This window comes from Emys orbicularis, chromosome 9 (genome assembly GCF_028017835.1).
Source record: "Emys orbicularis isolate rEmyOrb1 chromosome 9, rEmyOrb1.hap1, whole genome shotgun sequence".
NCBI classification, from domain to species: Eukaryota; Metazoa; Chordata; order Testudines; family Emydidae; genus Emys; species Emys orbicularis.
The window spans coordinates 49062412-49075928 of NC_088691.1; the positions used below are offsets into that span (position 1 = coordinate 49062412).

Below are 13517 nucleotides of genomic sequence, written 5' to 3' on the forward strand. Positions count from 1 at the left end.
CTCCACTTCTGGACAAGGCCAGGGCCCGACCAAACCATCCTCGAGTTCCAAGCAGGCCTTTTAAAGGGACGCCCGAGGACAGCGCACCAGACTCATTCCCTACCCTTTTTTGAATTGTTTGTCCCACTTCTACCGTGCCTGGTCCCAAATAACCTCGGACCGCTCGGTCCTCCGCACGGTGGAAGCAGGATACTCTCTCCAGTTCTGCCCCTACCCTCCCTCCCACCCCCCTTCCCCGTCTCTCTTCAAGGACCTCTCTCACGAGCAACTCCTTATCCAGGAGGTGCAGGCCCTCTTCACCATGGGAGCGATGGAGGAGGTTCCTCAGGAGCTAAGGGGCAAGGGTTTCTACTCCCGATACTTCCTAATCCCCAAGGCCAAAGGGGGCCTCAGACCCATCCTAGACCTGCGTGGGCTCAACAAATTCATGGTAAAGTTGAAGTTCCGCATGGTCTCCCTGGGCGCTATTATCCCCTCCCTGGATCCAGGAGACTGGTTTGCCGCCCTCAAGATGAAGGACGCGTACTTCCACATAGTCCATCCAGCACACAGGCACTTCCTGCGCTTCGTGATCAAACATGAACATTATCAATTTGCTGCCCTACCATTCAGCCTCTCAGCATCCGCACCGAGTGTTCACCAAGTGCATGTCGGTTGTGGCTGCTTTCCTCCATCGCCAGAAGGTGCAGGTGTACCCCTACCTCGATGACTGGCTGCTCAGGGGCCGCACCAGGGCACAGGTGCAGTCCCAAATCCATTTGGTCAGGTGCATGTTCGAGTGACTGGGTCTCCTCCTCAACTTGGGGAAGTTGACCCTGGAACCAACCCAGAGAATAGAATTAATTGGGGCACTGTTAGACTCGGTTCAGGCGTGGACCCTTCTACCGGAGTCCCGATTCTGAGCCATCACGGACATAATTAAAAGCCTCCAGCAATTCCCAACCTCAACAGCAAGGGGGTGCCTGAGTCTCCTCGGTCACATGGCTTCTTCCACTTTATATGACCCGGCACACCAGGCTGCGGCTCAGACCGTTGCAGGCATGGCTCGCCTCAGTCTACCGCCCGGGGAGCAACAGCTTGAATTCAGTGGTCAAGGTGCCAGGGCAGGATCTCACATCCCTTCACTGGTGGCTTGACCCCCAAGCGGTGTGCGAAGGAGTCCCCTTCCACAACCCTCAACTTTCCTTGTCCCTGGTTACAGCTGCGTCAGCTCTGGGATGGGGGGGGCGCATCTGGGGGATCTCCAGACACAGGGTCTGTGGTCCTAGGATGAGCTCTCCCTACATATCAATGTCAAGGAGCTGAGGGCGGTGCGCCTCGCTTGCCAGGCCTTCCAGGCCCGACTGTAAGGCCAGTGCGTAGCAGTTCTAACGGACAACACCACCACCATGTTTTACATCAACAAGCAAGGGGAAGCCCGTTCCTCTCCCCTATGCCAGGAGGCCCTTCAGCTATGGGAGTTCTGCATAGCCCACTCCATTCACCTGGAAGCATCCTTTCTGCTAGGAGTTCAGAACACGCTGGCGGACCGCCTCAGCAGGTCCTTCCGCACTCACAAGTGGTCCATCCGGCCGGATGTCACACACCTCGTCTTCCAAAGGTGGGGGATTCCCAGGTCGACCTGTTTGCCTCTCAACACAACAGGAAGTGCCCAACGTTCTGCTCCTTCCAGGGTCACAGCCCAGGCTCCCTCATGGATGCATTTCTGCTACCCTGGAGAGGTCGTCTGCTCTATGCCTTTCCCCCATTCTCTCTCACGCACAAGGTCCTGCTCAAGGTCTGCAGGGAGGGGGCAAAGGTAATTCTGATAGCTCCAGCGTGGCCTCGCCAGCACTGGTACACCACGCTACTGGAGCTGTCGGTGGATGCACTGGTCACGTTACCTCTCCTCCCCGACTTACTCACTCAGGAATACGGTCACCTCTGTCACTCTGACCTACGGTCCCTCCACCTCACGGCTTGGAAGCTTCATGGCTGAACCCCATGGAACGTCTGTGCTCAGAACAAGTAAGGGAAGTCTTCCTCGGCAGCAGGAAGCACTCCACGAGAGCCATGTATCTGACAAAGTGGAAAAGATTCTTGTGTTGGTGTCACCAGGGTCGCACTCGCCCCCCTCCAGGCGCCAGTACCCCTCATCTTAGAGTACCTCCTACACCTGAAACAGCAAGGCCTGTCGGCGTCCTCCATAAGGGTACACCTCGCTGCTATCTCAGCCTACCACCCAGGAGCATCTGGTCGATCCATCTTCGCCAACCCTATGGTTGGTCGCTTCCTCAAAGGTTTGGACCACCTACATCCCCAGATCAGGCAGTCTGTCCCTGCGTGGGACCTTAACCTGGTCCTTTCCAGGCTCATGGGGCCCCCATTCGAACCACTGGTGGCGTGCTTCTTCCTGTATCTGTCTTGGAAGGTAGCTTTCCTGGTCGCCATTACATCTGCGAGGAGGGTATCTGAGCTAGAGGCCCTCACCTCTGAACCGCCTTACACAGTTTTCCACAAGGATGAAGTGCAACTCAGGCCACACCCGGCCTTTCTCCCCAAGGTGGTGTCGCACTTCCACACCAGCCAGCACATTTTCCTGCCTGTCTTTTACCCTAAGCCTCATACCAGTACCCAGGAGCAGCGGCTACACTCCCTCGATGGTCGAAGAGCACTAGCTTTCTACATCAAGCGCACTAAGCCGTTCAGAAAATTGAACCAGCTGTTCATAGCGGTGGCAGACTGGATGAAAGGGCTCCCAGTCTCATCTCAAAGAATAGCCTCCTGGATCACGTCCTGCATGCGCACGTGCTATGAACTGGCCAGAGTGCCGATCCTGGTTCTCAAGGCATACTTGACTAGGGCCCAGGCCTCGTCAGCTGCGTTCCTGGCCCAGGTCCCCATCCAAGAAATCTGCAGGGCAGCGACTTGGTCCTTGGTGCATACCTTCACCTCTCACTACGCCATCGTCCGGCACGCCAGAGACGACGCAGCTTTCGGTAGAGTGGTGCTACAATCAGCATTTCCTTAACTCCAACCCCACCGCCTGGGTAAGGCTTGGGAGTCACCTAATTGGAATTGATATGAGCTATCACTCGAAGAAGAAAAAACGGTTACTCACCTCTCGTAACTGTTGTTCTTCAAGATGTGTTGTTCGTGTCCATTCCAAACCCGCCGGCCTTCCCCTCTGTTGGAGCAGCCAGCAAGAAGAAACTGAGGAGGCGCTGGGTCAGTGGGGTCATCATATATTGAGCGCCATGAAGGTGCCACTCCAGAGGGCTCCACAGCCGACCCAACAGGTGCTGCTAGGGGAAAAACTTTCCGACGACTGTGCATGCGGTGTGCGCACACCTAATAGGAATGGATATGAGCAACACATCTTGAAGAACAACAGTTACGAGAGGTGAGTATCCGTTTTTTCCTCCTGTGGCTGCACCTCTTTACACCAGCCTCAATCTGCACAGCACCAATCCCAAAGCAGGGTTGGCCTCCGCAGCCTAATAGTGTGTGAAAATGTGTCACCTCCCAAACTGCAGCAGTGCAACGAGGGACTGTTTTTTCCACTGCTACCCAGGACTCCGCAGAAAAACAGCAGAAAGAGCTTCAGCCCCTGAAGACAAGTGACCTCGGGGGCCTCGACACAGAACAAGGCCCCATTGTGCTAGGTGTTGTACCTATACAGCATCTTGTACCCAGGAGCGGCGCCAGGGTTTTTGCCGCCCTAGGCGGCAGCGCTCCTCCTCAGAGCATTCGGCGGTGGGGGTCCTTCCGCTCTGCGTCTTCGGGGCGCTTCGGCGGCGGGTCCCGGAGCGAGTGAAGGACCTACCACCGAAGCGCCCCGAAGACACGGAGTGGAAGGACCCCCGCCACTGAATTGCTGCCGAGGATGGTAAAATGCCGCCCCCCAAATCCTGCCATCCTAGACGACCGCCTAGGGTCGCCTAGTGGAAGCGCCGGCCCTGCTTGTACCCACTTCTGTTTATGGCCTTCTGCTAGGCTTGGGCTGCCCAGCAGCGACCACCTGTTGACAAAATGAGCCTGGCGACAGGCTGGGCTGCATCTCATTCTCCCGTGCTGCATGATCTGTGCAGTTTGTAGCATAGCAATAGCCATTTTGCCATGCTACATGGAACAGTGAAATACCATTGTGTATGCTACACAACTCAATGGAGCCACACTGCTTTGCACTAGCCGGGCGCTGGCCCTGTATCTTTAACCTAGGGTGACCAGACAGCAAATGTGAAAAATCGGGATGGGGGTGGGGAGTAATAGGAGCCTATATAAGAAAAAGACCCAAAAATTGGGACTGTCCCTATAAAATCAGGACATCTGGTCACCCTATTTTAACCTTAATTACATTTTGAATGTCCCTATAAGCCTATATTCACCAGGCCCGACGTGTGATGAAACACTCACCGCTTGGAGCATAGATGCTATCTTTACCAAGAGGCTGGCCTGGTGAATGCTGGGTTCCAGTATTGGCAGGTGCCGGGGGCAATTTTACAGATAGAAAATATCTGCTCCAAAAAATAGTAGGCCAGCATTTTTCAGACCTAGGCACCCAGCTCATTTTCCGTGGGCCTAGCTCTCGTAGGAATCATACCATTTATTTAGGTGCCTACCTATGGATTTTGGTGCCTAGCTTTAGGCACATGACATTGAAAATGTTGGCTGTAAATCATAGGCCTACATGTCACTATTCTAAGGAGACTGGTTCTTGTAGTTGCTTCCTGTAAGAGTAGAGCACAAAGGTACAAGCATCACACTGTTATTAACTCTGAAATGCAACTGCTCTGCTCAGCTGGTGCCTGGATTTGAACTCTCACTAGGGATAAGAATTCCTTAAAGTCTCTTTCCCTCCCCCCCAGCCCCATTGACAGCCTGGGCCAGACCGTCTGGTGGTGTAACCTGGTGCAGCAGTGGAACCACACTGATTTACACCAGTTGGGGATCTGGCCCCAAAGTCTTACAGTCCATCTCTTGGGTATGTCATAGATAGTCTGTCATCAGCAGCAGAGTGAGCAGGAGGCTGCAGCATTGCTGCAGAACGTGCAGGATGAGAACAGCATTCTCCAGGAGAGACTGATGACACTGCAGCAAGCTGTAGCCCACCTAGAAGGGGAGAACAAGGAGTTGGAGCGATCGGCCTTTGAGCTGAAGCAGGACAATTCTGCCCTGAAGAAGACCCTCAGCAAGGTACTATAGAGGGAGTTGTGAAGACACCAACAGATGTTAAATTGGATACATGCAATGACGCACAAATACGCAAACAGGCATAACCTGTCTCAGGCCTGGAGCTGTGTATTCCATCTGCAGACACTAGTTCACGGCCTGCGTAATACTAGCAATGTCCAGGGTTGGATCCTCAGCAGAAAAATCATTGAGACCCCCAAAGAGGTCAGTGGAGCTCTGCTCATTGACCTCAGCTGGGGATCTGGCCCATTTACAGGTATCTATGAACAGAAATACAAGCAGCAAAGTCAGTGAAGATCTGTAGGAGGCAGGTGGGTCAAAAGCTCCTCCCCTCCCCCTGCTGCTGCTCCCCACCTTCCTCCTCCCCCATAGTACAACACTGTTCAGTTCTTCTCTCGTCCCCCATCTGTCGCTGCCAGCTACCATGCACCAGACCCTCCCAAAGTACCTTCCTCTCGGACCTGGAGTCCTGGCTCTCTTCTCCATCCCTGACCTTGTCCTCAGTGACTCCAGCTTCCACTCTGGTGTCCCCTCCCACTCGCTAGCCCCCCACCTCCTCAACCCCTTGCTCAGCTAAAGGGCCACTTGCTCCACCTTGCTCACCCTGTAGTGTTGCTCCGTCTCTGACCTCGCACCTTCCATGGCCCCTCTCTTCGACCACTGCCTCATTGCTCTGGTGCCCCCAGCACCCACCCCTTTGCCTGGCATTGTTATGAGCTGCATTCCATCCATGTCCAGGACCTCTCTTCTGTTCTCAGTCCCCTGCTCCAGACCCCCTTCCTTTTTCTGACTCACTTGTTGATTCCCTCCCCTCCAGTCTGGACTCCTGGGCCCCTCTCTCCATCTGCAAAGTCACTTCCTCCAGCCCCAAACCCTGGCTCTCCCCATCATCTGCATCATTCGCTCCTGTCCCCTGGGGATATTCCTCATCGTGTGTCTACACAGCACACGGGGCCCTGAGCTTGGCCAGGACCTCTGAGCACTACTGGAGTATAAATAATAAGTAAAGCAAGTGATGAGAACCTGCCAGTGGTGCATTTACCAGCATATACATCCAGAGAGCAGGCTTGATTCTGCATTCTCCTGCCCTTTGCATCATCATGTCCACCAGTGCAAAGGGAGGGCAAAATGCAACCTTGCTGATCTGCAAAGAGTCTAAGTGAGAATACAAGGTGGAGTGCAAGGGGAAAGGGTTATCTTCTTCATTCTGATTTGTGTGCAGACATACATGTTCACCAACATACAGACATGGGAGCAGATCCCCAGCTGGTGTAAATCAGCCTGGCTTTGTTAGTCAAGATTGCTGTGTCAATTTACCCCACTGATCATATACATAGACACACTTGCCTTGAATCATGTCGTGTCTGTGTGTGCACACAGTCATGTCTCTAGATAGACAGATAGATAGAGATATTACAGACATACACACAAATTTGCCTCTGACAATGTATATTCATGCATATAGATCCCGCATCAGGAAAGCATCTCAATTCAGCAAAGCACTGCTTAACATTAAGTATGTGCTCAAATTCCACTGAAGTCAAGCACATGCTTAAGCACTTTCCTGAACCAGAGCCATAGTGTGGTATAGATGTGAGCTTTCCCTTCCACCTCTGCCAATTGAAGTCAGTGGAGACAGACTTCTGTGAGAGAGAGGAGAGTCAGGCTCTGTGCATTCCCACAGTCACATAACATGGAATAGACATAACCATGCGAACACAAAAGCCCAAGCAGAATCCTGTGAGTGGGAGAGAGAGAGCGCTGGCTGTGTGTTCCAGTAACCTTTGTTTTCTTGGCCCCCATCCAGTCACTTCCCACCACATGCATTTATGTACATGATTATTGCTCTCGCATTCTTTGAATGTAGTCCAGATAATGAGTTCAAAACTCTTCATTCAAATGTACTCCCCTCCAAAACTCCCACAAACACAAATGCACAAGCACAAACGCGTGCACACACATACATGTGCGTGCCTCTTGGCTACCTGATTTCTTCTCCTGCTTAGAGAGGGAGCTAATGTTCAGCTCTGAGGCGCTGATTCCAGTTCGAAGGAATAATTTGTGTCACGCATGTGTTAGGTATCAGCAGGGGCACTCTGGGATTGGCCTAATTAGCTCTAGTGATGGGGGAAGCAAAATCCAAACCATGTGCTAAAGCCGTCTTCTAAATTTAATACAAGTGGTTTCAGATTGTCTTTTGACCCTTCTACCCAAAAAGATTGGTGTCTAAAAGTTTTTGTCTCTTTAATCAGCTGCTATTCCTTTCCCCTGCTGCCCCAAACACACACACACATTCTTTCATTCAGAACTCTCTTTTTTGATGGTTTCATAGTTTTTATTGTTTCATTGCCAACCAGTTTGATGGTTTCTGAACTTGACCACGGCACGTAGAGCTGGGTGCAGAAGCAATCCCATGGGAACTGACCCAGAGTAAAATATCATGGACTGAATGTCCTCGGAGACTGAGCTACCCACTGCAGAGAGGATGGAGGAGTATGGGATATGTTTGCCCCCTTAGCATAGTCTACACAGAGTGCAGGATTGGGAGCCAGGATCTCCTTAGTGCTGTCCCTGCCTCTGCCACTGACTTGCTAGGTGACTGTGGGGGAGTGACATCAGCTCCTTGTGTTGTGTCTCAATTTGCCTGTCTGAAAGATGGAGGCAATCACAGGTCCTTACCTGTGTGCTGTGAGCATCAGTTGTGCTGTGAGACTTCATCTCATGGCTCTTTCCATAAGAGGATGGATTTGCCACAGGGCCAAATTTTCCCTTTCATCCAGTGCTGCACAGCATGCTTGTCTGCTGATTGGCCATCTCCTCCACCCCAGAAATGGCTACACGCCATTGATATTCATATCCGAACAGCCCAGAACTGACCCTGGGCTGGCTGTGCATTGGGATGGTCCCCAGTATAAGTCCCGTGAGGGCTGCTCTAACCTGCATCAGCTGCGAATAGTCTGAAGGGGCCTAGGCAACAGCTGTAGATCACTGGGGTGCAAGGATGCCCTGGCACCATCTCCAGTGCTGGCCACAGGGAGGTGGGCTGGCATAGGAGCCATTCTGTCAACTCTGCACCACCTGAGGATGCCCTTCCTTGGGTGATCCTCCAGCAGGCCAGCTGTTTGCAGTGCTCCACCAGGAGAAGCTGGGCCAGGGAGTGTGAAGCACTGGACTCTGACTGGGAGCCTTGGAGAAGGAAGGCACTATGCCTTGCAAAGGGAAACACCTTCCCTCACAGGAGAAGGAAGGACGGGCAGGGCATGGGGTGGGGAAACCTGCCATTGTCAAGTAATTGGGATGAGCCGCTGCAGAGCAAACACAGCCTGGGTCCTGCAGCTACTCTCCTCTCAGACACACCAGGGCAGCCCACAGAGACATCCAGCCTGATCCTCAGTGGGTGTCAATTTTCACTGACTTCAGTGAAGCTATGCTGATTGACACCCACTGGGGATCTGTCTCGTTGTCATCAGCAGAGCTACACCCATTTATGCCAGCTAGGAATCTGGCCCATTGACCCCAGTGGAGCTACACCCATTTACATCAGCTGGGGATCCGGCACTGCAGGTCTCAGAATGCAACACTCTTCCTTGATCTGCACAGTCAAGGTATGAAAGGTGAGGGTGGCTGCAAAGGGCTCCTGGGCGGAGTCTGGGTGCCGCTGATATATTGACAGCTCCAAACAAAAGGGATCAGAGGCCGTTCAAAACTATTCCAGCCTGGGCTTCTGTGAACTACACTGGCTAACAGCAGCCAGTAGGGGGCACTGTGCTGTCCAGGGATCAGCAAGAGCCATGCCCTTCATCCCCAGCCATGCCCCTCATGCAAGGAGGTGGCTTAGTGGTGCTACAGCAGCCCCTACATCACCCCAGGACCCCTAAGAATATGTTTCCCCTAGTGTTGCAAAGACCCTTCAGCAGACCAAAAACCTGGCCATGAGTCTGACTCCACCCCATCTAACTCAGCGACCAGTGATTTTCCAGCAGCAGGTTCATGCTCTTGTTGGTGAGGCAAAGTAGGGAAGCCCAGGACTGAGAGATCCTGGTGCTGAACATCCACGTCCCTCCAGAGAAGCCGTCTCCCCTTTTCCATCATCAAGAACCCTCAAGGAATCCAGGAGGGCCTCACAAATTGGGCATTGGCTGAACTAACCCCCAGGGCAGCCTTGCTTCCTGCTCCATTCTGCTTGGACAATACAGCCAGCTTGGCCCCATGGGTTCCCCTGTGGGTGTCCCCATGAAGACAGAGCTTAAAGCTGCTCTCCCTGGCAGAACAGATTGTCCTGCTCTGGAAGTGAATGTTTCCTTGGCATTGCTGCCCTTGCCCCTGTGGCCCTGTGATTCCAGGGTCTGTTCAAATAAACTGGATCTTAATAGAAGCTGTGAGCTGCCTGGTAGAATGATGCAACTGACCCCACTGATGCCACAGGAAGCAGTGGGTGCTCCTGTTCAGATGTTAGTGACAGCCTGAAAGGGGTGACTACCCTGATGTTAGCCTCTCCATCGGGGACATACATAGCTTTGTTTAATGTGGCAGCCAGTGCCTCGTTTGGAGCACCTTACAAATCAACAAGCTGTAGCATTAACACTGTGTAAGGGAAGCATGGGAGCCAATGTTCAATGCACAGCTGGAATCATAAAAATGTATTCAATTGTGCTTGATTTGCATGTTTCGTCACCCCAAAAGTGTATGCAGAGTTGGTAACTACATGTGCGAAATAGACGTTACTACCCCTCCGATGCATGCAGTTGTGCTAAGTGCACACACAACCTATATGCACAAGGGAGCATGTATTTTGCTTGCAACTGCATGGATAACATGAGTAAAAATCAGGCCTCAGATCTGTTCTGATCTGGGGCTTTATTAGGAGGGGGGAAATTCTCTCTGATCTGCTATACCAGTCCAAACATTTGGTTGGGAGGAACAATAACCACTGGTTTAGACAATCTCAAAGAAAGAAGATGAACAGGTGAGGAAAATTTCCCTTTATTAATATCTTGATATTAGCCAACAAGGTGTACCAGAGCCTGGGACTTGGTGAGAAAAGGGGAACTGTTTCTTTTAACATTTTCTCTATTGAGGGTGTCCATAGAGCTGTACAGGAACAGAACAGGCAATAAAGAACCTGTTCGAAGCAACTGCTTAAGGGCTTGGTTACTTAATAGTGGAGATCTGGTAATAAAGATGGAACAGGTCTATACTCAGCATTCCCAGTCGCACTCATGGAGCTCTGGTGTCACTTCACTGAAGTCCATGGAGTTACCTCTGACTGAGGCTAGTGTGACTTAGAGCCGAGTTGGCCCAGTACGTATAGGGAGACGTTGGGGTGGTCTCTTAAGAGACAAAGTCACTAATAAGAGAAAGGTCAAGTTGGCTCTAGCAGATAAACTCAGTACCTGATGGATTGGACACAAGCATGTCCTACAGGGTGTGGATTAAGGTTTTGCTAGGAGCATTAAGTGGAAGGAGTCAGCAATTCACACCCCCTCTGCTCTCCTCCCCCCTCCCATCTCACAGATCAGGTGACTGTGTAGGGTGGGGCCGACGTGGAGAGCCCTGGATGGGGGCCCAGGACCCCTGAGAACAGCTCCATGGGAGCTATCAATGTATGGGGGGGGAGGCCAAGGAAAGAGTGGTGCAGATCTGCTAGGCTCTCCCTCCTGAAGAAGGGGAGGCCAGAGATAACTACCATGGATCATCTCCATGACGTGGGGAAGGATTCCTTCCTGCCAGACCTTCCCAACATACAGTCCAGCTCCTTGGGTTTTGCATCAGGTCCAGAATTTGACCCAAAGGAAGTCACTTCTGGCTGTGTCCAACAGCTGTTTCCCTAACTATGTCACTGCTTTCCATTTACTGTAGTAAGGAGTTTAATTCACACAAGGTAGTCAGATCATTGTCCTGGTTTTCTTCACAAATGGGCATGTGTGTGTGCAGTTGTGATTTTGGGTGTGCTGCGCTGCAGAGGATAGAGCCACCCGTTTGGTTTCCTTTTGCAAAATCAGTTGTAGATTGTGGGATGGGAGTGAGCTGCTGAATCTGCTGAATTCCTGTTGGCATACATTGCATTGCATTGGTACATCATCGGGATTCTAAGGAACAGTGTGAAAACGAAGCTCCAGAACAGTCGTTTAAACATCCCGCTCTGAGCCGAAAGTCACAAGGCATTTCCCAGCTCCAGGGAGTGTCCAATACAATTCTGGTGATACTGTCGGATAGAGATCTATTTCAGAGGTCCATACTGAACTAATCAAGTTGTTCTGCATTAGCACTGGGAGGGAGAAGAGGAGAATGTGATGAATACTGTATCTTCCACTCTTGGTCATGACTACATTCCAGTTCCCCTTATGCAACCTCAGAAATAAGGTGCAGGAAAGTCAAAAAGAAACACAACACTCCATGATATGAGCGCCAAGGCTGGCTAAAAGACTATTAGTCCTCTGTTCATGGCTCATTATTGCAGTAGTACCCTTCTGTCCCAAAGGAGACTGGCATCCCATCATGCTGGGTGCTGTACTCATCCATTGTAAAGGACAATTGCTGCACTGAAGAGTGTACAATTGAAATACACAAAGAGTGGGAGAAAGGAAGGTACATTATCCCCATGAGAACTGAGGCACCAAAACAGATTAGGTGACTTGCTCCAGATCTCACATAGCAGAGCTGGGATTCAAACCCAGCGTTCCTGAGGCTAAAGTCAGTGTGTTAACCACAAAACCCTTCTGCCCCCCTGAGCTATGCCCCTTCCATAGTGAATTAGCTGGGAGCTGTGTGAGTGATAACAATATATTCCCTGAGAGTGCTAGAAGGAGCATAAATTAGGCTGTCGAGGAAGAAAAGCAAGATGGTGAGAGCTGGTGCATTTTACTTATCTTGTTTAATGCCAGTGAGTGCCTGCATCAGAGTGCAGTGCTTCCCTGGGATTGCCTGTTGATCTCCTGGGAAGATTTGCACTCTGCTGCAGGGTGATTATACAAAACAGTACACAAGAAATGAAAATATGGGACAACGGAAATCCTCCTCAAAGATCATTTCAGACAATTTAAATTAAACTTCATTTGTCATGAATGATCAAATTCCAAGCAGTAAGATTCCTAGGGAAGAAGGAATCATCAATACAGTCCAGTAACTCTGCAAGAATATCCTGATGTTGCAATCCAACAATGGGCTCCTTTTGAACATTTGCATAGCATTCTGTTGAATTGTCACTCCTGGTTTTCACTCCAGAGGTGGAGCCAAGCAACCTTTGGAAGGAGAAGGGGAAAAGGTACGTGCAGATGTGTTAGTGGGCAACATGCATGACTTCAACACGTCAGCTTCATTGTCTTTGCTTGCTCCTTTTCACTGCTGTAGCTGTTCCCAGCATGTCCTAGTTGGGCCCTTTCGGTGCTAAAGAAGTTGTTATAATGATCAAACCCCCTGGGGTTTGCATTCGAAATCCCAAGAAATATCAGCAAAGAAAGGAAAAACAATCCAATCAAGCAATAATATTTCTTGCTGTGGAAGCCATTCCAAGAGCAGCCATCTTTAATGCAGCTGGGTTGCACCCTTGGAGAAGGAAGGACCATTGTCACTCAGGGCCGCCCGGGGGGGGGGGGGGGGAGGCAAGTGGGGCAATTTGCCCCAGGCCCTGCAGGGGCCCCCACGAGAATATAGTATTCTATAGCATTACAACTTTTTTTTATGGAAGGGGCCCCCGAAATTGCTTTGCCCCAGGCCCGCTGAATCCTCTGGGTGGCCCTGTTGTCACTAGACAGCTGTTGGGGTAGAGAACACCTGGATTTGGGGCCATCTTGACTTGCAACATTAGTAAAGCTTTGTGTTCCAGGGTGAGAATTATGCGAATAAGTTACCTTGTTGAGGCTGGACTCTCTCACCTCTCTCTAGGTCACAGCTGATCCAGGTTGAGTTCAAACCATCATTCTAGAAGTATAAGGCACTAGAGGCCATTATTCACCCTTTGAGCTATCCAGTTCCCCCTGCAGAGGGCTTGGTGGGGCTCTCTATAAAGAATTCTATATAAAAGTACGTTTTGTTGTCTAATGTCTTAGTGTTAGCTAGCAGGGAATGCCTGAACTGGGATCCTTGAAAACACGTGCTCCCAGAGGAGAGGCTAGGAAATGTTCTGCTCTGGATCTGCCAGAGAGGCAGGAAAGCCAGGTATGCCTTTGCTGGCTGAGCTTGGCACTGAATAGGGATTGTCCATCAGGCATCTTAATGGATTTTCTAGCTGCAGAAACTAGGATGAAGGGAAATGTGATATTTTTCTGTTGTGGAAAAGCAACATTACAGGCTGTATGAGAGACTCAGCAAGCATGAAATAGCTTTTACATGGTGCCCCTTTATTC

At 51.0% G+C, this 13517-nt stretch overlaps 1 protein-coding gene across 1 annotated transcript in view; it reads left to right on the forward strand.

Moving 5' to 3' along the window:
* The window catches only part of CROCC2 (ciliary rootlet coiled-coil, rootletin family member 2), a 146194-nt gene that overhangs the window by 128944 nt on the left and 3733 nt on the right, over positions 1-13517 (forward strand). Inside the window, exon 34 of the mRNA XM_065411392.1 lies at positions 4975-5175. Within this exon, the coding sequence (XP_065267464.1) occupies positions 4975-5175 (201 nt within the window). The remainder of the gene's footprint in view (positions 1-4974; positions 5176-13517) is intronic.